This window comes from Nipponia nippon, unplaced genomic scaffold (genome assembly GCF_047370975.1).
Source record: "Nipponia nippon isolate SJK-2023a ecotype South Korea unplaced genomic scaffold, ASM4737097v1 scaffold_42, whole genome shotgun sequence".
Classification (NCBI taxonomy): Eukaryota; Metazoa; Chordata; class Aves; order Pelecaniformes; family Threskiornithidae; genus Nipponia; species Nipponia nippon.
The window spans coordinates 410,403-427,974 of NW_028262361.1; the positions used below are offsets into that span (position 1 = coordinate 410,403).

Here is a 17,572-nt window from a genome sequence, read left to right on the forward strand (position 1 = left end):
TTCCAGCCTGGTGACACCTTATCATCCACAGGCCGTGACATTTTGCAATCCCTTTGTGTGTTCTGGGTACCAGAAACGACTAATTACTTGATAAACAGGTCACCTGAGCCAAGGCGAAAGGCGGCTGCGGAGCGCGGCTCCGCAGACCGCTCCGGCTCTGCCAGGACTGACCCAAACCCCCGGTTTTTCGGAAGAGGACCACGCGTTTCATTCAGGGGAAGGCAACGGGAGAAACCTCCCCGGCAATCAGGCCGGCTGATGCTTTCGAAGCGTGCCTGGTTGGGAAAAGGAGGCATCCTCGTGCCCCGCGTCCAGCTCCTCGGCGTTCCTCGCCACGTGCAGGCAGGTGAACCGGGGCAGGGGCCGATTTCGCAACTCCTCCGTACCAGGGTGCAAAGCGGAACGGAGTCACGGGGCGATGGGGAAGCAGCCAGGCACGCTTTGATCAGCGACCGCCAGCGCTTTTAACGCTTGCGTGCAAAGTCCCCCTTATCATCAGGATGACGCCGCCTTAAGGGAAACGGGAACTTTCTGCCGGAGGGGAGCAGGAGGACGGACCTGAACGGACCTAAAACGTGTCACCGCTTCAACCCCTGCTCCGCTGCCCTCTCCCCTGCGCCTCGCAGGCAGCCCTGCCCTCCCCTTGCCAGCACGAGGCACCTCAAGGGGGCTGACTCGCTGTTTTATAAACCTCCTGCAGTCTTACTCGGGATTTAGCGTATTCTGGGGAAGAAAGGATCGGTGCGACCTTCTACAGAAGCCTCCTGCGGCACAAAGCCCAACTGCTCAGCGTCAAGGGCAGCGCGCGTTCGCAACCGGCCTGAACGCGAGCCACGCTGCCGGTGCGTGCTCTCAGCCAGACGTACGCCGAAACGCCGGCATCGGTGCCGAATTACAGAAACTCCCTCTCTCGTTTGCCACTTCCAGGGCGGCTTTCATCCCCGAGAGCAGGAGTGCTCCTCAGCAGCCAAAACCCCGTCCGAGGACCACTCAAACGAAGCAGAACCGTTACCGACGCATTCACACGCTCGTTAAACGACGCATCTACGAGAGGCCGGAGCGCAGGCACGCAGCCGAACGCCGGCGGTACTCCCCGTCTGAAGGGTAGACGGAGCCGTGATTGCCAGCCCAGGGTTTCGACCACCCTCTCCCTCTTCCGACGGGCCAAACCGTACCTGTCTTGGAGAAGATGAGCTGCAGGATGAGAGGTCGCCGAGTGACAATTCCAGAGCCTCGGGGAAGGAAGTCCCTGCAAGGAATGAAAAGACAGACGTTTACTGACGCGGCTAAATAAGCGAGTTAATGCTGTACCGAGTCGATCGCCCCGATGTGTAAACAGCGGGTGCCGGGGGATGGCGTGCAGGGGCTCGGAAACACCTGGATCCTACACAGAACCGGTTCGGGCTCTGCAGTGGGAGCTGGAAGGGGGTAAAAGATCCTCGCGGGACCACAGACACCCGTGGCGGGACAGGAATGTGCTCTCCCAGCGCCTGCCCCGGTCTCAAGGCCGTCCTCCCGCCGTCCCGCTATCTCTCCCTGCGGAAAAGGGGAGAGCTGGGAGCCCCAACGGCGAGGACGGCCTGGGAGGGCAGAGCTCTGCGGGAGAGCCTCCCCGTCCTCGGAAGCAGGCAGGAGGAGAACGGGCGCTAAGGGAGAGGAGAGCTGCTCCCACGGCCTTCGCCGTGCGTCGCTTCCGAGCGACGGCTGTGGGTGCAGGAATTCGGAAAGCAGTTTTCCGAAAGCTGCCAGCCATTCAGAAATTTAAGTGCCCGTTGGATTTTAATACCCCGCTAATTCAATAAAAAAAATAACGAGACACCTCGACAGAAGGGACAAAAGCACCACCTTCTCTTTATCCTCTGAAACCACACATCCCTTCTGGTTTCACCCCGTTTCCCAGAAAGGCCCCCTGCGAGGGGCCAAACGAGGCGCAGAACCGACGGCGTTTCTCCTGCCCCCTGTTCAGGGCGTCAGCTCGAGCGTGCGGAGCCTTTGCGGGGATTTTCCTGCCTGGAAACAGTGCTGCTCCGAGGGGCGGCTTTGTTCGGGGCCGTTATCACCCAGCAAACGGCTGCAGCCCCCTTCTCCCGGGCCGAGGGTGACGGGAAGGGGATGGGAAAGCGGGTTTGCCGAGCAGCTCCGTGCCGGTGGCTTTGCTTGCTTGGAAACGGGAGCGATAAGAGCTCCTTGGGAGAGGCCAGAGCAGCGCTGAGTGGATTTATTGCTTCCATTAACGAGAGAGCACATCCAGCTTATCAGCCGAGCCCAAGGAAACGAGATTGGCACGGCAGCAGGCGGTGCCCATCGCTGACACCCACACCCGAAGGCACCCCGCTCATGGGGAGAGATACAACCCCCCCTCGGCTGTACCCAACCCCGCACATCAGCATCTCCGGCTGCTGCCGACCGCGGGTGTGAATTACAGCCGCAATATCCGCGCCGGGAACATCACCTTCACCCGAACGTCGGGGGATTTCCGAGCAAACCGCGGTCCCCCAGCCCCGGTCAGAGCCGCGCCGGGGAGGCAGCCCCAAGAACGAGGTCTCTCTAAATAGAAACGTGCTTTTATCGCCCTGGAAAAGAGCTTCCTGCCCAACCGGGAGGACAGGTCCTGCGGCAGCCGCCACGGGAGGTGGGATGCGACAGGAAAGGGAAGTGTTTGAGGCTGGCTGCTCGACGGCAGCAGGAACATCAGGATCTGTTTCGGCACGGCACGGTTACGGCTCTGCAGTTTCACTATGACGGGCCCTGTTACGCTATTTGGAAAGCGGTGGCAGCTTCCTCCTGTCGAAATAAACGCCGCGAGAGGCAGAAACCCTGCCCGCGGCCCCGCCGCCTGCCCCAGGAGGGGACAGCATCGGTCCACAGCATCTCCTGCGACCTGGATGGGACCGAACGCGCCTGGCAGGCTCCGCTGCTCCCTCCTCCCACCCGCACCGCCTCCGACCTGCCGCGTTAACGATCTCCGGGGGTTAACGATATAAACCCCCCGGCTCCGCAGAGCACGAACTCGCCCGCCGCTACGCCGCGGGGTCAGGCACGAAGCGACCTGCCCTTTCGACACAAACCAAAGCCCAACAAGAGCTCGCTTCATCGGGGAGGACGGTGCAAATCCTGCCCGGCAGCGGACGCGGGCCAGCCCTTGTGTGGCCACGGAGCCGGGTGACCCCATCCGGCACCCGTGGACGGCAGCGAGTGGGCGTTTTTACAAACGAAGGGTGTTACCGCGCTCAGCCCCGCTCGCACGCACGCATTTTGCGGCCAGGGTTGGCAGGAACCATCTCCTTCACGAGGAAACAACGGCTGCAAACACAGCGGGGGAGAACTGGAGCCTGCCAGAAGGTCCCTCTGGCATTTTCTGAACACTAAAAGTGACTCAGAGACGCGGGACAGGTGGCACAAAGCAAGACTTCGATCGGGCTGACGCACCTCAGAGACGTAACCTCCGAGGAGTGAGGTCAAACCTGTGTTTGAAGTGACATTAAACCCGGATTTTCCCATTCACTTGATTATTCAGAATAATCCTCTGTCTCCACTTGCTGTTTGCGTGCGGTACCAGGAAACTCTGCTTTGCAAAGAGAGCAAAAAGACAAAGGTCACTGGTGGAGGAAGTACATTTAATGCATCCCATCCCCTAGAAAATCTCCCGTGACGAAGGCACCTGAGAGCTGGCCCCCGAGCGGCGAGCGCTGCCTCGTACCTGCCCGGCTCTGCCTGTCCCTGCCCGGCTCTGCCTGTCCCTGCCCGCTCCCTCTCCGGTTTCAGGCTCCCGTTTATCTTGCCGGATTCTTCTCCAGCGACCCTGTGGCGGCTCTTCCCCAAAATCCAGGGAAAAGACACCCCGAACTCCCGGGGAAGAGACCCACCAGGCGGTCGGGGCCGCGTCCCCAATGTCCCTCCAAGATGCGTTTTCGCTAGCAACCGCCCCACTCGCTTCCAAATTCCCTTCCTTTTGCTCCATTTTCAGCCAGCTCTGCCCGCTGATAAAAGAGTTTCCCCCTCCCATTTCTGAAGCAACGCCTTGCCGTTAAATTGCCGTTCCTCTGACGAAGGCTGCCATAAAATCCTCCCAAACCAATTCAGCCAAAGCCGTGATTTACACCCACAGAGCCGCCATCCCAGCTCGGCGCAGCCGGTTCCCGGCACCCGAGCTAAACCAGACCCCAGGGAATATTTGCGGAAAAGCCCTAAGAACAGGTCGCTTTCATCTCCATCCTCTCCCGTGGAGAGACTCTCCCTCAGAGAGGCGTAAACGCAGCATTAACACCGGCTTAAAAATCTCAGCGAGCCTCCTCGGGCCAGAGCTGCCGATGCCCGGCCCAAATGCTGGGGTTTATCTCCGCTTTGGGGTCTCCGAAGCATTTTACGGAGCCTATTCAGTGTCCCACTGGGAGAAGGGGACCGTGCCCGATGCCGGTAAAGGATCTCTCACCGAGGTCTGGCCACCTCCATCCCCCAAGCCCTGCCGTCGCGGCCGTCCGGCTTGGCCCCGGCGTTATTTACGGCTGCGGGGAGCACCGATAACGCCATCGAAGGCCTTATAATGCCCCATTGAGGTTTGGTTCCTCGAGTACGCTGCCGATGGGAGGGCCTCCCCACCGCCCCCATCACAACGGCTCCATTGTCAGCCCGGTCCGAGCGGCCGCCGCGCTCAATGGCCGGGCTTTATACGGCTCTGAAAACGTCTTTTACGCCGCCGTTTGTCGGAGCGTCGCCGCGAGAGCCGGAGCGGGGCCGGGGGAGGCTCGGCGCCTTTAGCACGCTTGTACTGACACGACAAGGGCTCCAAAGAGGGCTCGGTCAATGCGCGTTTCATCGGGACGCCAATGGGACGGCTTTTAATACAGCTAGTAATGTAATTTTAATGCAGTATTTTACATTTCCTTTTGTGCTTTTCCCCGCTAAAGGAGAGAATCGAGTCGCTTCACGCCCCTCGCACAGCAAGACCAACTCATTTCGACGCCTGCTGAAACAGATGCAGCAGCGAGACAGATTCCTTCCCCCCAGATGTATTTAAGTCCAGCACCTAATTCACAGATTTAGAGGGACCCAGGCCTCCCCCCGACTCCTTATCCGAGCGCCAGCGCTCCTTGCCGCTCACCCCTAACGCAATCAACCAAAATGACTTATTCCGAAGAGGGAACGATGCCTTTCCCCGCGGCTGAGCCGAAACCGCCTCGTTCGGCTGAGCCGAAACCGCCTCGTTCGCTAGCCGAGCCTCGGCAGCACGCAGGGGGCCGGGACGCGTCACCGAAGAACCCGGCGTGGCTCGTTACGGGAGACGGGATGCCGGGCTCGGAGCGCTGCTGGAGTCGGGCTTCCTACGGAGGCTCTGCACCTTCCTAACGGGTCAGAAAAGCCAAGAATAAAGGTCAAACAGCTGCGAAAGGGGGGGAGATCATCAAAAATAACCCCACCGCCCGTTTCTAACCAGCTGTTTCCAGAAGGAAACGCGGTTAGCCGGCGTGGAAGGCCTCCTCGCATCCCTTTGGGAAGGCTTCGCTGGCGTGCGGGAGGAGCGAGACCTGCCGCGAGGGGAAATCGGAGGGGCCGGAGCGATTTGAGCGAGGTCCAAAGCGCGGTTCTGTTTCCTCTGTGTTGTTTATTCGTCTCCAACGGGAACGAACCAGAGGCCGAAGGCTTCACCGATGGGTCTCCCACCCTCCTCCCAGCCGACAGCTACACCTCCCAGGCAGTTCCCGTGAGGAAAACCACTCCACGTGGAAACTTTCCCTTTTCCGCCCCGTTTCGCAGACCAAAACCACCGGACGCCGCTCCAAGAGCGACGCCTGGCCCCTCCGCCAGAGATCGCCTGGGTTGTTAAGCCCAGCTCCCCTCCCAACAGCAGCGGCACGCCCGTCCGCGCGCGTGCGCTTCCACCGACGTGCATTCGCACGCTCGGCAAGCGGCCCCTCGGCTTCAGGCGGAAAAGCTCTCGCGGATAAAACGCGGCTCGCGCGCTCCAAGCGCGGAAGCTCGATGCGTTCGGCTTGAAATCTAGAGCAAGCTTCACGCGACGCGGCTGGTTTATTGGGACAGGCGGAACAGCCTGGAGGCCTCGGCGCTCCTCCCCAGCCGGCCGGCATCCCGCTATCCGTCCCGGAGAAACGCTCGATGCCGCCGGCGCGGGATAAAACCCAACGGGCTTCGCCCAGCCGCGAGCGCCGGGACGGGTACCCCAACGGCGTCGGAGATAAGCAGGCGGTCCCTGCCCAACCTGGGTAACGGGCGAGCCGTTTCGGGGCTATTAATCCCCAAATTATCGTGCAGAGCTTCCTAAGAGCGCGTAACGATAGCCTGTATTCCTCGTTATCGTATTCCCAAATAATTCAATAGGCGTGGAGAGAACGCAACGCTTTAAAGAGCGGGAGACGCCGACGCGCCGGTACCACCGGCACGCGGCAGCGACCACCGAGCCGACGGTTGGAGACCGCCGGCACCAAGGCAGGGCAGAATCCACGCCACGCGTAATTACCCCGTTATTAACAGGAGCTGCGGAACGAAGTTAGCGCCACAGGATGGGAGCGAAAGGCTCCCGGTTACAGAGACGAGCGCGGGTTCGGCCTCGCAGAAAGCCTGCGACGCAGAGCCCGGCTGTCTGCGGAGCGCGTTCACCCCTTATTAAAAACCTTCTGACCGAGGCTTCAACGCTCCGAAACAAAGATTTTTAATTACGGGGGCCGGTTTTCTAGCAGCACAATAATTAGGGGCTGCCAAAATTTCCACCGGCAGCAGTTTAGGAGGGGGAAGAACTCGAGCATTTCAACCCCAACTGCAGCGAGGCTTAGCAAAGCCCAGATGCGAGTTTAATCTGGGGCGGTTCGAGCTCCGCTGGTCTGGCCGACTCCTCCTCTCCCTCCCACGCTAACAACACCGGGCTGAAAAAGCACCCCCGGCCGCGAATCCGCGCTCCGCATCCGACCTGCGCGAGGATAAAAGAAAAGGCGAATCGTGTCTGGTGACGGATCGCACAGCGGGCTCGGATCCTGACCTCGCCGCTCGGAAAAACGTTACGCAAGCGGAAAAAAAAAAATAAAAAATCCAATAGCAGAAAGCACGACGGCGGGGAAAACTCAGGCGGCGCTTTCAAACAGAAAGCTACGGGGAAAGGGAACCGCCGGCGCGGCACCGCAGCAACCGCGCCACCAAAAAAAAAGGCCGAATCAGACAAACTGCCCGGCCTGCCTTTTTTTTTTTGGGAACGCCAAGGTTCAGATCGCGGCGAACGAACGCCGGGTGCTGTGGAAGAGCGGGACCGAGCCGCCGCCGTTTTGTCGGTGACGAGATCCGCGCCGGCCCCTGTCAGGATGGAATGACGTCACAGGAAGGCTGCTATTGTTAATATTACAGCATCCGCCCCAGCCGGGACGGGAATCCCGTCGTGTGATGCAGACGGAGCAAGCAGCAGCCCTAGAGCAAGGGGCAGGCGAGGACGGGAACGACGCAGCAGGAGTCCAGCGACGACGGCAGCTCCTTACGCCGCGGACGGAGCAAGCGCCCGAGGAAACGAAGACCAGAGCTGAGCCGTTAAGCGCCCGGCCGGCGCCGCCGTCCCCACAAAGGCGGCGGGGGGAAAAGAGACAAAAGGCGGCGAAGGCCGAAGAAGCGACTCCGCTCGCGGCGCTTTGGTGCAGAAGCAGAAGTTATTCGCAATTACGGCGGATTTCGAAAGCGCCCGGCAAGATTTTTAAACCCCGCAGCGTTCGTGCGGGGTGAAATCGGCTCCGCTTCCCCCCCGCCGTTATCCGGGCAGACATATTGTCCTCCCCACCCTTCGCACCCTGGGCTGGGCGTCAAGCCTGCGGTCTCGCCTTATCCTCTTGACGCCGACCGGCCGCGCAGCCGGGCCCCGACGCCTCCGGCCACAAGCTCGGCCCTATCTCGAGGGCGCACGTCCCCAGCGCGAGCAGGCCGCTGAGACCCCGGCGCAGGAAGGACGGCAGGCCCGACGCTATCAGCCTGGAAACAGAAACACCTTCACGGCGTAAGCCGGCGTCGGCCTTGGCGAGGACGGCGACGGGGAGCGAGAGGGGTGGAAGGACGCGCTCCCGGCTTCGCCGGCGCTCTGGTTTAGCATCCCGGCGGCTCCCGCCGAGCGGCGTTCCCAGGGCGTCCTGGGAGAATCCGGAGGCGCCGCGCACCGGGACGAGGCTCCGCGGCGGGCGGGAGGCTCACCTGCCTGGCAGCATCCTCCGCCGTCTCGCTGCTCGGGAAGGGGCTCCGGTACGGCGGGGCCTGCACCTGCCGTGGCCGCGCATCCCCGGCCCGGGGGTCCCCCCCTCCCGTATTCACAAACCCCCCCTACGCCAACGCCGTGCGCTCCAGCCGCGGCCCGGGCCCCCGCCTGCGCCGCTGGCGTAAGGGGCCGCCGGTGACCCGGCTCCCCCCCCGGGGCCGCGCCTTACGCCAAGTGCGTAGGGCACGGCCGGGCGAGGGGAGGGGGCCGCCGGGGCCGCTCCGCAATTTGCGTAGCGGCGGCGGAACGGGCGGCGGGGGTCCCCTCAGGCCGCGCCCTACGCAGGCGGGATTCACGAAGCGAGCTTACGCCAGTGGCGCAGCGGCCGGCGGGCAGCGGCTCCGCCGTCACCGTAGGCGCCGCCCGCGCCTCCCCGTCGCCCCGCGGACTCACCGCCCCACGAAGTTCTCCAGCACCGAGCTCTTGCCCGCGCTCTGCCCGCCCACCACGGCGATCTGCGGCAGGTCGAGGTGGCAGCTCTGCCCGATGGAGCTGAAGGCGTCCTGCAGCTTGTTCACCAGCGGGATCAGCTCCTCCATGCCCCGGTTCCCCATGGCGGCGCGGGGGGGGTCGGGAGAGGGAACCACGTTCCCGCTCTCCCGGCGGCGGCTCCTCCTCACAGGGCCCGCGGCGGCGGCGACCAAACTTCCCCTCCGAGTCTCCTCATCCGGCACTGGCGACACCCCCGGGGCGCCGCTCCGCCGGGCCCGCCCCCCCTCCCCTCAGGCCGCGCGGCCATTGGCCGGCTCGGCCGTCGATCAGAGGAACCAGCCGAGCGGAGAGGCGCGGCGGGCTGCCAATCAGCTTGGAGGGCGGGAGCGGGAAGCCACGCCCCTTCTCTACCGTTCCATTGGCCTCCCACCGCGTCGCTCTTCCCTACCCGCCAATGGGAGGCGGAGCTGGCCTGCCAGCTGAGGCGGTGCTGCCGCGGCTCCCGCCCCCCCCCGACATCGCTCCTGCCATTTCATTGGCAGAGACGACTGCCGCTCCGCAAAGCTAGCGAATCACTACCCGAAAGATACCGACGGGTTCACCCGCCTCTCCCCACCCGCCCTCCCTCTCATTGGACAGCGCGCCTGCCACTCCCCCGGATTACCCAATCCAACCGGAGAGGTGAATCGGAGGGAAGCTGAACGGGGAGAAAACCCTCTCGCCATTCGCCAGCCGGCTGTCAATCAACAATCCCTGCCAGCCGATTGGCTGCTTTGGTGCTTTTTCCCCCCCTCCCTCCCTCCCTCCCTCCCCGGGCACGGCCCGGTTGACCGTAGAACCCCGTGTAGCCGCGCACTCCCGACGGCAGCGCCGGAGGCGAGGCCCCGGGGCCGGCCCGACCCCGCGCCCCCCCGGGGAGCCCCCAGCAGCACCAGCCCGGCCACGGCCGTCACCTCGGGGGTCTTTATTTCACGCCTTCGCCCCGCGGCGACGGCTCCCGTCACCGCCCCGCGCCTCCCCAGCCGCTCTCCGGTACCGGCGGGCTGCCCCGGCGCGACGGCAAAACCGGGGTCTGCATGCCGGTCACCAAGCGGCTGAGTCCCGCCGGGAAGCGGCCGGCGCAGAGGACGTCCGAGCTGCTCCTGGAAGAGACGGGGGGCGTGGGAGAGGCCATCGCCGGGACCCCCAGAGCCGGCCGGCGGCCGTCAGCGTCACCTACCTGAGCTCGGCGGGGGTCTGGGGGCCGGCGGGCAGCGGGAAGGAGGGCAGGGAGCGGCGCTGGCGGCAGAGGTAGCCGGAGGGCAGGTCCTGGGGCAGGTCAGCGTCCGGCCGCTCCAGCGGCAGGGCCATCTCTGGGGCAGGGACGGGGGGAAGGCGCCGTCAGGCCCCGCCCGGGCTTCGTCCCGCCATTGCGGGGAGCGGAGAATCCCTCGGCACCCGAAAAAGCACCGAAAGGCCGGAAAAACACCGAGGGCGCCTGGATTTCGGGGTGACGGGGAACCTCCCCGATCCAGCTGGGGCGCGAGCGGCCCGGGGAAAACCCCCAGAGCTTCCCAGCACAGACCAGAGCGTGAACTGGGGGGGCCGGCAGCCCATTCCTGGGGGAAACCCTCCCTCCCGGTGTTCCTACCGCTCCGGATCCGGCTCAGCTCCGGCCCCAGCAGCTTCCCATCCATGCTCAGCAGGATGTATTTCTCCATCCGGAGCTCCGGGCTCAGCCGATCCACCGTCCGCCGGTGCGGTCGCTCCTGCGCCTCCGGGGGCTCGGTCCGGCCGGGATGCACCGCGTCCATCTTCCAGCTGGGAAAGGGAAGGAGAAGACGGGAATCGTCACCGCTCCGGTCACCGCAGCGCCGACGCGGCCAGCGCCGACCCTCCCGTCCAGCCCCGGGGTCACGGCACCACGGGAAGATCCCGGCGTCACTGGAGCGGGGGGGATAACCCGGCTCCTGGGGTCCCCCGCGGGTGACCGAGCTCCGAAACCCGGTCGCAGCCACCACGGCGTTTCCCAAACCCATCCCTGCTCCCGTTTCGGGCCGGCTGGGAAGAGACGCGGCCGGTTTCGGACACAGGGGCGGGGGGGAACCGAGTGCCAGAAGCAGCTCGTCCCCAGAACGGGGGGTTCTGTCCCCGCCGCGCCCCCCGGGCACGGCCGCAGCAGCTCAGGGGGAAGATTTGTGTCCCCGTCACCCGAGGGAACCCGCTCGGGGCTCCGGGTTATTCCAACCCGCTGGCATTACCATAACCTGGGCTCAACCGTTTGGCTCCGAAACGGCCGAGCCGCCCCCCGGGAGCCGCCGGCGGGGAGAGGGACGGCACGGGAGGGAGGGAGCCAGCGTCCCGCGGATGCGCCGAGCCACCGGCGCGGCTTTGCCGGTCCCCAGCGACGCGGAGGGAGGAGCGGGGAGGGAGGCTGCGGAGAGGCCAGCAGCTGTTTCCCTTCCCCTCTCTGGGAACGGGTAATTAAATCCCTCGCTGCGCTCGGCGAGTCGATTACCAGATTCCCAGCGAGATTTCTGAGATAAAAACCCCGCGTTTCAGGCGGGAGAGCGGACGAGGAGGGGCTGGGCTGCTCCGGGCGCAGGTGACGGCGCCGGGGGGATTCACCCAGAAGCCGCAGCTCCGTCGGAGCCGGGCTGCGCTGCGCTTCCCTGAGCGTCCATCCCTCATCCGGCTCGTTAACGCTATAACGAGTTCATCGCCACGTTCGGTTACGGGTCCTGGGACAGCCTGGCGGCGCGGCACGCGGCGGCGCAGGCAGGGCGGCCCGCAGGAGCCCGGTGTGGGGTTATGGCCACCCAGCCCTCGCCCTCCTCGCCGCGCAGGACTCCGGGGCTCTCCGGATCGTTCCTGAACGTGGTTTTAGGAAATCTCTACCCGGGCGCTCCGGCCGTAGCGAACCAGCCCGGGGCACGTCCCTCATCCCTCCCCTGCTCCCCCTCACCAGTAAAGGGCCCCCGTCCCAGCTGGGGGGTCTGACTGGGAAGGCAGAGCCCCCCAAACGGGGCGGTCGCCAGCTCCCCTACAGAGGGCCGCGAATCCGTTTGGGGAAGCCGCTCTTCCGCGGGGAGGTTACCTCCTGCAGACGGGCGGGCTCCCACGCACGCTCGCCTCCCTCGCGCCGGGAGCCGATCACGGCGGAGTCTGCAGAAACAGAAAGAGCCGTTTATAGCGAAACAGGGAATATCTCCCCAGCTGGGGTTTCCCAGGCGCGAGGGCCGAGCTGCTGCCCCGGCCGGACCCCCCACAGACCTGACGGGGGGGGCCTGGGCCCCGCCGGGCCCTGACACCGCCCGGGGGGCAAAGGGGGAGCGAAGGGGGGGGTCTCTCCGTGCGCAGACCTGCCGGTGAGGCAGCCCGGGGGGAAATCCCGGGTGCGGCTGGCGCGGGGGGATCCCCAGGGGACGGATGGAGCTGTTGTGTCAGGGGAAACTGAGGCAGGGGGAGGAGGAGGCTTCCCCCGGGGGGGGCTCAGGGACCAGGGGAGGGGGCTCAGCCCCAGGACAAGGGGACAGAGGAGGGGGCTCAGGGGCCAGAGGAAGGGGATCTCCCCACGGGAGGGAGGCAGAGGAGGGGGCTCTCCGTGGGGGACATAGGGACCAGGGAAGGGGGCTCTCCCAAGGGACGGGGGGGCAGACTGAGGAGGGGGCTCTCCCAGGGATCACGGGGAGCAGGGGGGAAGGAGGGGGCTCTCCCCGGGGACATGGGGGGGGGGGGCTCTCCCGAGAGAGACGGGGGCGGAGGAGGGTCCCCTCCCCGCCGAGGCCCAGCGCGGAGGCCGAAGCCTTAACATGGCGGTCGCGTTGCCCCTGGTTACGACCACTTCCGGGGGCGGCCGGAAGCGCGGGTCACGTGGGGGAGCGGGAAGATGGCGGCGCCCAGGGTGGCGGGACCGGGCCCGGCGCCGCTGCTGCGGGTAGCGGCGGAGTGCGGGAGGAGCCGGGCCCGGGCCGGCGAGCTGCGACTGCCGCACGGCCCCGTCCCCTGCCCCGTCTTCATGCCCGTGGGTACCCGCGGCACCGCTAAGGGCGTCACGGCGGCCCAGCTCGCCGCGCTCGGCTGCCGCATCTGCCTCGGCAACACCTACCACCTGGGCACGCGGCCGGTGAGCGCCGCCGCCGCGGCGGGGAGGGGGGCACGGGGCCGGGGGGGGGGCGGCGGGGCCGGGGGAGGGCCCGCCCGCAGCCACCGGGCAGCGTCCGGGCACCGGAGGGCCCCGCTCCCGCGAGGGCTCCGCCCCCCAGCACAGGGAGGCCACGCCCACTGAGGGACACGCCCCCACAGACCCCGGCTCCCGAGAGGGCCACGCCCCCCGGGAAGCCCACGCCCCTTCACAACCCACCCCCCCCCCAGCCCCAATCCCTTGGGGGAACCCCGGGGGGGCACGCCCCCGTGGCCACACCCATCGATGACCACGCCCCTTATGGCCACACCCTTCTGTTGTGACCACGCCCCGGGGGGGGCTTAGCCCACCTGTGCCCATGGGAGAGGGGACCGGGATGGCCACGCCCTTTTTGTAGCCCCGCCCTTTGTAGCCCCGCCCCCCCCCGCGGTAGCCCCGCCCCCCAGGGGGTCCCCCGGCCCCCCCCCCGACCCGCGCCCCCTCCCCGCAGGGCCCGGAGCTGGTGCGGCGCGCCGGCGGCCTCCACGCCTTCATGGACTGGCCCCACAACCTGCTGACGGTGAGGGGGGCGCCACCCCCGGCGCCCCGACACCCCCGGACCCCCGCCTGGGGGGAGCCCTCCTAGGACCCGCCGGGGGGGACCGGGACCCCCTGGACCCCCGCCTGGGTGCAGGGGAGACCCGCTGGACCCCCGCCTTGGAGGAGAGGAACACCCCCAGGACCCTCACCTTGGGGGGGAACCCCCCAGGCCCCCACCTGGAGGGGGGGTGACACCCCCAGGACCCCCACCTGAGGGGGGAGACCCTCCAGCCCCCCACCCTGGGAGGGACAGGGACCCCCAGGACCCCCACCTTGAGGGGGGAGCCCTCCAGCCCCCCACCCTGGGGGGGACAGGGACCCCCAGGACCCCCACCTTGAGGGGGGAACCCTCCAGCCCCCCACCCTGGGGGAAGCCCTCCCCCCGGCCCCCCCCCCAGGGCCCCCCAGCCCCCCCCCCCCGGGGGTCCTGGGCAGCCCCCAGCCCCGTTATCGGGGTCCCCCGTGTCCCCCCCCCAGGACAGCGGGGGCTTCCAGATGGTCTCGCTGGTGGAGCTGTCGGAGGTGACGGAGGAGGGGGTCCGCTTCCGCTCCCCTTACGGCGGGGAGGAGATCCTGCTCAGCCCCGAGCGGTCCATCGAGATCCAGAACGCCCTGGGTGAGTCGGGGGGGGCAGGGAGCCCCCCCAAACCCGGGGGGGGGGGGGGGGGTGTCCCCCGGGACCCCCCCTCACCCCCGCCTGCGCCCCGCAGGCGCCGACATCGTGATGCAGCTGGACGACGTGGTGAGCAGCACCACGACGGGGCCGCGCGTGGAGGAGGCCATGCACAGGTCCGGGACCCCCCGCTGCCCCCCAGACCCCCCCTCTTCCCACCCCCCCCCAGCCCCGACGCCGCCCTGTCCGTCCGTCTGTCCGTCCCCAGGTCCGTCCGCTGGCTGGACCGCTGCATCGCCGCCAACCGCCGCCCCGAGCAGCAGAACCTCTTCGCCATCATCCAGGGGGGGCTGGATCCCGCCCTGCGCACCAAGTGCCTGGAAGGTAGCGGGGCCGTGGCCCCCTCCCGGCCTTCCTCCCGCTCCTCCTCCTCCTCCCGGCCTTCCTCCCGCTCCTCCGCCTCCTCCCGGCCTTCCTCCCGCTCCTCTGCCTCCTCCCAGCCTTCCTCCTCCTCCTCCTCCCCCTCCCCACCTTCCTCCCGCTCCCCATCCTCTTCCCCTTCCCCATCTGCTCCTTGTCCTCCTCCCATCCCCACCTTCATCCCGCTGCCTGTCTGCCCCTCACTCCTCATCTTCCTCCCACCCCTCATCCTCCCCCAGATCCCTGTCTTCCTCCCATTCCCCATCTTCCTCCCGCTCCCCTCCTTCCTCTGCTCCTCATCCTCCTCCCACTCCCCATCCTCTTCCCGCTCCCTCTCTGCCCCCCATTCCCCGCTTCCCCCCCATTCCCCATCTTCCTCCTGCTCCTCATCCTCCCCCAGCTCCCCATCTTCCTCCCACCCCTCATCTTCCTCCTGCCCCCCCCCTTCCCCCCCCCCCCCCCCCCCCCCCGCCGGGCTGCGGGGGGGTCGGGGGTCCTTGGGGTGCTCACAGCCCCCCACCCCCCCCAGAAATGACCCGTCGCGACGTCCCCGGCTTCGCCATCGGGGGCCTGAGCGGGGGCGAGGAGAAGGACCAGTTCTGGAGGATGGTGAAGCTCAGCACCGACCGCCTGCCGCGGGACAAGCCCCGCTACCTGATGGGCGTGGGGTAGGGCCGGGGGGGCCGGGGGGAGGGGGGCGTTGGGGGCGCAGACCCCCCCCGCTCAGACCCCGCTCCCCTCCGCAGCTACGCCACCGACCTGGTGGTCTGCGTCGCTCTGGGCTGCGACATGTTCGACTGCGTCTTCCCCACCCGGACGGCGGTAAGGGGGGGTTCGGGGGGACACAGACCCCCCCCCGGGGTCGGGGACCCCCCCACCCCTGACCCCGCTCCCCTCCCCGCAGCGTTTCGGCTCGGCCCTGGTCCCCTGGGGCTCCCTGCAGCTGAAGAACAAACAATTCGCCAAAGATTTCCGCCCCATCGACGAGAACTGCGGCTGCCCCACGTGCCGGCGGTGGGTGGGGGGCCCGGGGGGGGGCCGAGGGGGGGGTCTGACCCCCACCCCGCTCCCCCCCGTCTCTCTGCCCCCCTCCAGGCACAGCCGCGCGTACCTGCACGCCCTGATCCGCAGCGAGACGGCCGCCCTGCACCACCTCACCGTCCACAACATCGCCTACCAGGTGGGCTGGGGGGCGCGGGGGGCGCGGGGCGGCGCCGGGGGGTCCCGGCCCCCCCGTAACCCCCTCCCCTCTCCCGCAGCTGGGCCTGATGGCCTCCATCCGCGAGAGCATCCTGGCCCAGCGCTTCCCCGAATTCGTCCGGGAGTTCATGCGCGCCATGTACGGGGCGCGGGAGCGGGTCCCCCGCTGGGTCGGGGAGGCTCTGGCCGCCGTCGGCATCGCCCTGGACTGACGGGGACCCCCCGCCATCCCCGGGGGGCGGCGGAGGGGCCGAGCCCGCCGGCAGACCCCGGCCCGCTTTCGCCTTTCCGTACTTCGGTTTTTGTACTTTTTTTTTTTGCGGTTTTTTACTACTTCGGTCTTTTTTTAGGGGGGGGGGGGCAGCTGCTGTGGCTGCATCCAAATAAAATTTCTTGGGAACAGCGGCTTGTGTGGCTCTGAATGGGTCGGGGGGGCCCGAAAGGGTCGGGGGGGCCCAAATGGGTCGGGGGGGGCCCGAAAGGGTCGGGGGGCCCGAAAGTGTCTGGGGGGGGCCCAAATGGGTCGGGGGGGCCCGGCCAGCGCCGCCCCGGGGGGCTCAGCTGCCATCGCAGGGGCCGGTGGAGCCCACGGCCGGAGAACCGGGGATTTGGGGGACGCCGGGGGGTCCCGGGGGGGGATCGGGGACGCTCTGGGGTCCTGGGAGGGGATCGGGGACGCTCTGGGGACCCAAGAGGGGACAAGGGGACGCTCTGGGGTCCCGGGAGGGGACCGAGGGAGAGGGGTAGGGGCGATGGGGTCTGGGGGTGCAGGGGGGAACTGGGGACATTTTGGGGAGCCGGGAATGAAGAGGGGGAACTGGGATGCTCGGGGGTCCCAGGGACACAGGAGGGGACTGGGGTGGTGGGGGACCGGGGTTGCAGGGGGGACACAGGGGACACGCGGGGACACAGGGGGGACACGGGGACACAGGACCTGGATGCTCTCCGCCTCTGCTCCTCCGTCAGCCCCTTCTCCACCGCCGCACCCCAGATCCGTCCCGTCGTCATCGTCGCGGCCCCCAGCGTGCCGCAAACCCGCCCCGGCGCCCCTCAGCACCCCGGGGGGGCCCCGCGCATTGCCCCCCACCCAGGGGCCCCGCTCCCGCAGCGGGGGCCGAGCCGGGGCCACCCTGGGGTCCGCCGAGGCGAGGGGAGGAACCGGGGCAGGAGCCGGCCGGGAGAAGGGGAAGGGGCTGGGATGGGCTTAAATAGGGCAGCGGGTGCAGGTGGGTGCGGGTGGGTGCGGGTGGGGGCTCAGGGCAATCGGGGTGTCCTGGGGGGGCAGACAGAGAGCGCAGCCCCCTGCAGCCAGGTCCTGGGGACGGGGACAAGGGACAGGGATGGGGACAAGGGACAGGGACAGGGACATGGGACAGGGATGGGGATGGGGACAGGGATGGGAACAAGGGACGGGGATGGGGACAGGGACAAGGGACGAGGATGGGGATCGGGACAAGGGATGGGGACAAGGGACAGGGAAGATGACAAGGGACAGGGACAAAGGACAGGGACAAGGATAGGGATGGGGACAAGGGACAGGGATGGGGACACGGGACAGGGATGCGGTGACCGGGGCCCCACCCTCCCCACGGGTGAAGTCCCCCAGCAGCGCACGGCCGTGCCCTTTGTCCCCAGCAGCCGGTGCCAGACACATGGCTGGAGGCAGCGACGCGGCGTGAGCTCCTGGGAGCCCCCGGTCCCCCGCGGGGCCCGGGTGCTCCCCGAGGTCTGCGCTGGGGGCTCGCGGGGGGCCGGGAGCCGGGACGTGGGGGGGGGGTCTCGGATCTAGAACACGGGGGGGCCTTTGGGGGTCCGGGAGCTGGGAAATGGGGGTCCTTCGGGGGTCCCGGAGCTCACACAGGGGGGTCTGGAAGCGCGGCCACGTGGGGCCTTTGGGGGTCCGGGAGCCCGGACGTGTGGGTCCCTTGGGGGGCTCAGGGCTCAGCCATGTGGGTCCCTCGGGGGGCTG

General features: G+C 67.5%; 3 protein-coding genes across 13 annotated transcripts in view; 1 reads left to right on the plus strand and 2 right to left on the minus strand.

Moving 5' to 3' along the window:
- DNM2 (dynamin 2) overlaps positions 1 to 8,949 on the minus strand; it is a 34,876-nt gene extending 25,927 nt beyond the window's left edge. For 5 of the 8 annotated variants that reach the window (XM_087778047.1, XM_087778046.1, XM_087778044.1 and 2 more), the window contains exons 1-2: positions 8,630 to 8,949; positions 1,176 to 1,249 (exon numbers count right to left, since the gene is read on the minus strand). In XM_087778047.1, the coding sequence (XP_087634173.1) occupies positions 1,176 to 1,249; positions 8,630 to 8,790 (235 nt within the window). In that variant the 5' untranslated portion in view covers positions 8,791 to 8,949. The remainder of the gene's footprint in view (positions 1 to 1,175; positions 1,250 to 8,629) is intronic. The other 3 variants (XM_087778048.1, XM_087778045.1, XM_087778041.1) reach the window with 1 other exon arrangement.
- A 663-nt stretch (positions 8,950 to 9,612) lies between these two features.
- Positions 9,613 to 12,334, minus strand: LOC148052896 (uncharacterized). 4 transcript variants are annotated; one of them, XM_087778035.1, is made up of 5 exons: positions 12,010 to 12,334; positions 11,745 to 11,812; positions 10,299 to 10,468; positions 9,888 to 10,020; positions 9,613 to 9,810 (listed from the first exon to the last, which is right to left on the minus strand). In XM_087778035.1, the coding sequence occupies exons 3-5, from the start codon at positions 10,459 to 10,461 to the stop codon at positions 9,669 to 9,671; spliced, it is 438 nt and encodes a 145-aa protein (XP_087634161.1). In that variant the 5' UTR covers positions 10,462 to 10,468; positions 11,745 to 11,812; positions 12,010 to 12,334; the 3' UTR covers positions 9,613 to 9,668. The 4 variants fall into 4 exon arrangements, with proteins under 4 accessions (XP_087634161.1, XP_087634160.1, XP_087634159.1 ...); XM_087778034.1 differs by having other exon boundaries at positions 11,921 to 12,334; XM_087778033.1 differs by lacking the exons at positions 11,745 to 11,812; positions 12,010 to 12,334 and adding an exon at positions 11,166 to 11,560.
- Positions 12,335 to 12,519: 185 nt separating this feature from the next.
- Positions 12,520 to 15,970, plus strand: QTRT1 (queuine tRNA-ribosyltransferase catalytic subunit 1). The gene is made up of 10 exons (XM_087778018.1): positions 12,520 to 12,773; positions 13,282 to 13,350; positions 13,848 to 13,986; positions 14,081 to 14,159; positions 14,252 to 14,367; positions 14,933 to 15,071; positions 15,150 to 15,225; positions 15,308 to 15,417; positions 15,499 to 15,583; positions 15,663 to 15,970. The coding sequence occupies exons 1-10, from the start codon at positions 12,537 to 12,539 to the stop codon at positions 15,813 to 15,815; spliced, it is 1,203 nt and encodes a 400-aa protein (XP_087634144.1). The 5' UTR covers positions 12,520 to 12,536; the 3' UTR covers positions 15,816 to 15,970.
- Positions 15,971 to 17,572: the final 1,602 nt, after the last annotated feature.

Coding starts and splice junctions, on each gene's coding strand:
- LOC148052896 (XM_087778033.1), bottom strand. CDS start 11,338: ATGAGGGATGGACGCTCAGGGAAGCGCAGCGCAGCCCGGCTCCGACGG. Junction 10,469..11,165: donor GAAATCTCGCTGGGAATCTG/GTAATCGACTCG, acceptor TCCCTTTCCCAG/CTGGAAGATGGACGCGGTGC. Junction 10,021..10,298: donor GCTGAGCCGGATCCGGAGCG/GTAGGAACACCG, acceptor TCCCTGCCCCAG/AGATGGCCCTGCCGCTGGAG.
- QTRT1 (XM_087778018.1), top strand. CDS start 12,537: ATGGCGGCGCCCAGGGTGGCGGGACCGGGCCCGGCGCCGCTGCTGCGG. Junction 14,368..14,932: donor GCGCACCAAGTGCCTGGAAG/GTAGCGGGGCCG, acceptor CACCCCCCCCAG/AAATGACCCGTCGCGACGTC. Junction 15,584..15,662: donor TCCACAACATCGCCTACCAG/GTGGGCTGGGGG, acceptor CCTCTCCCGCAG/CTGGGCCTGATGGCCTCCAT.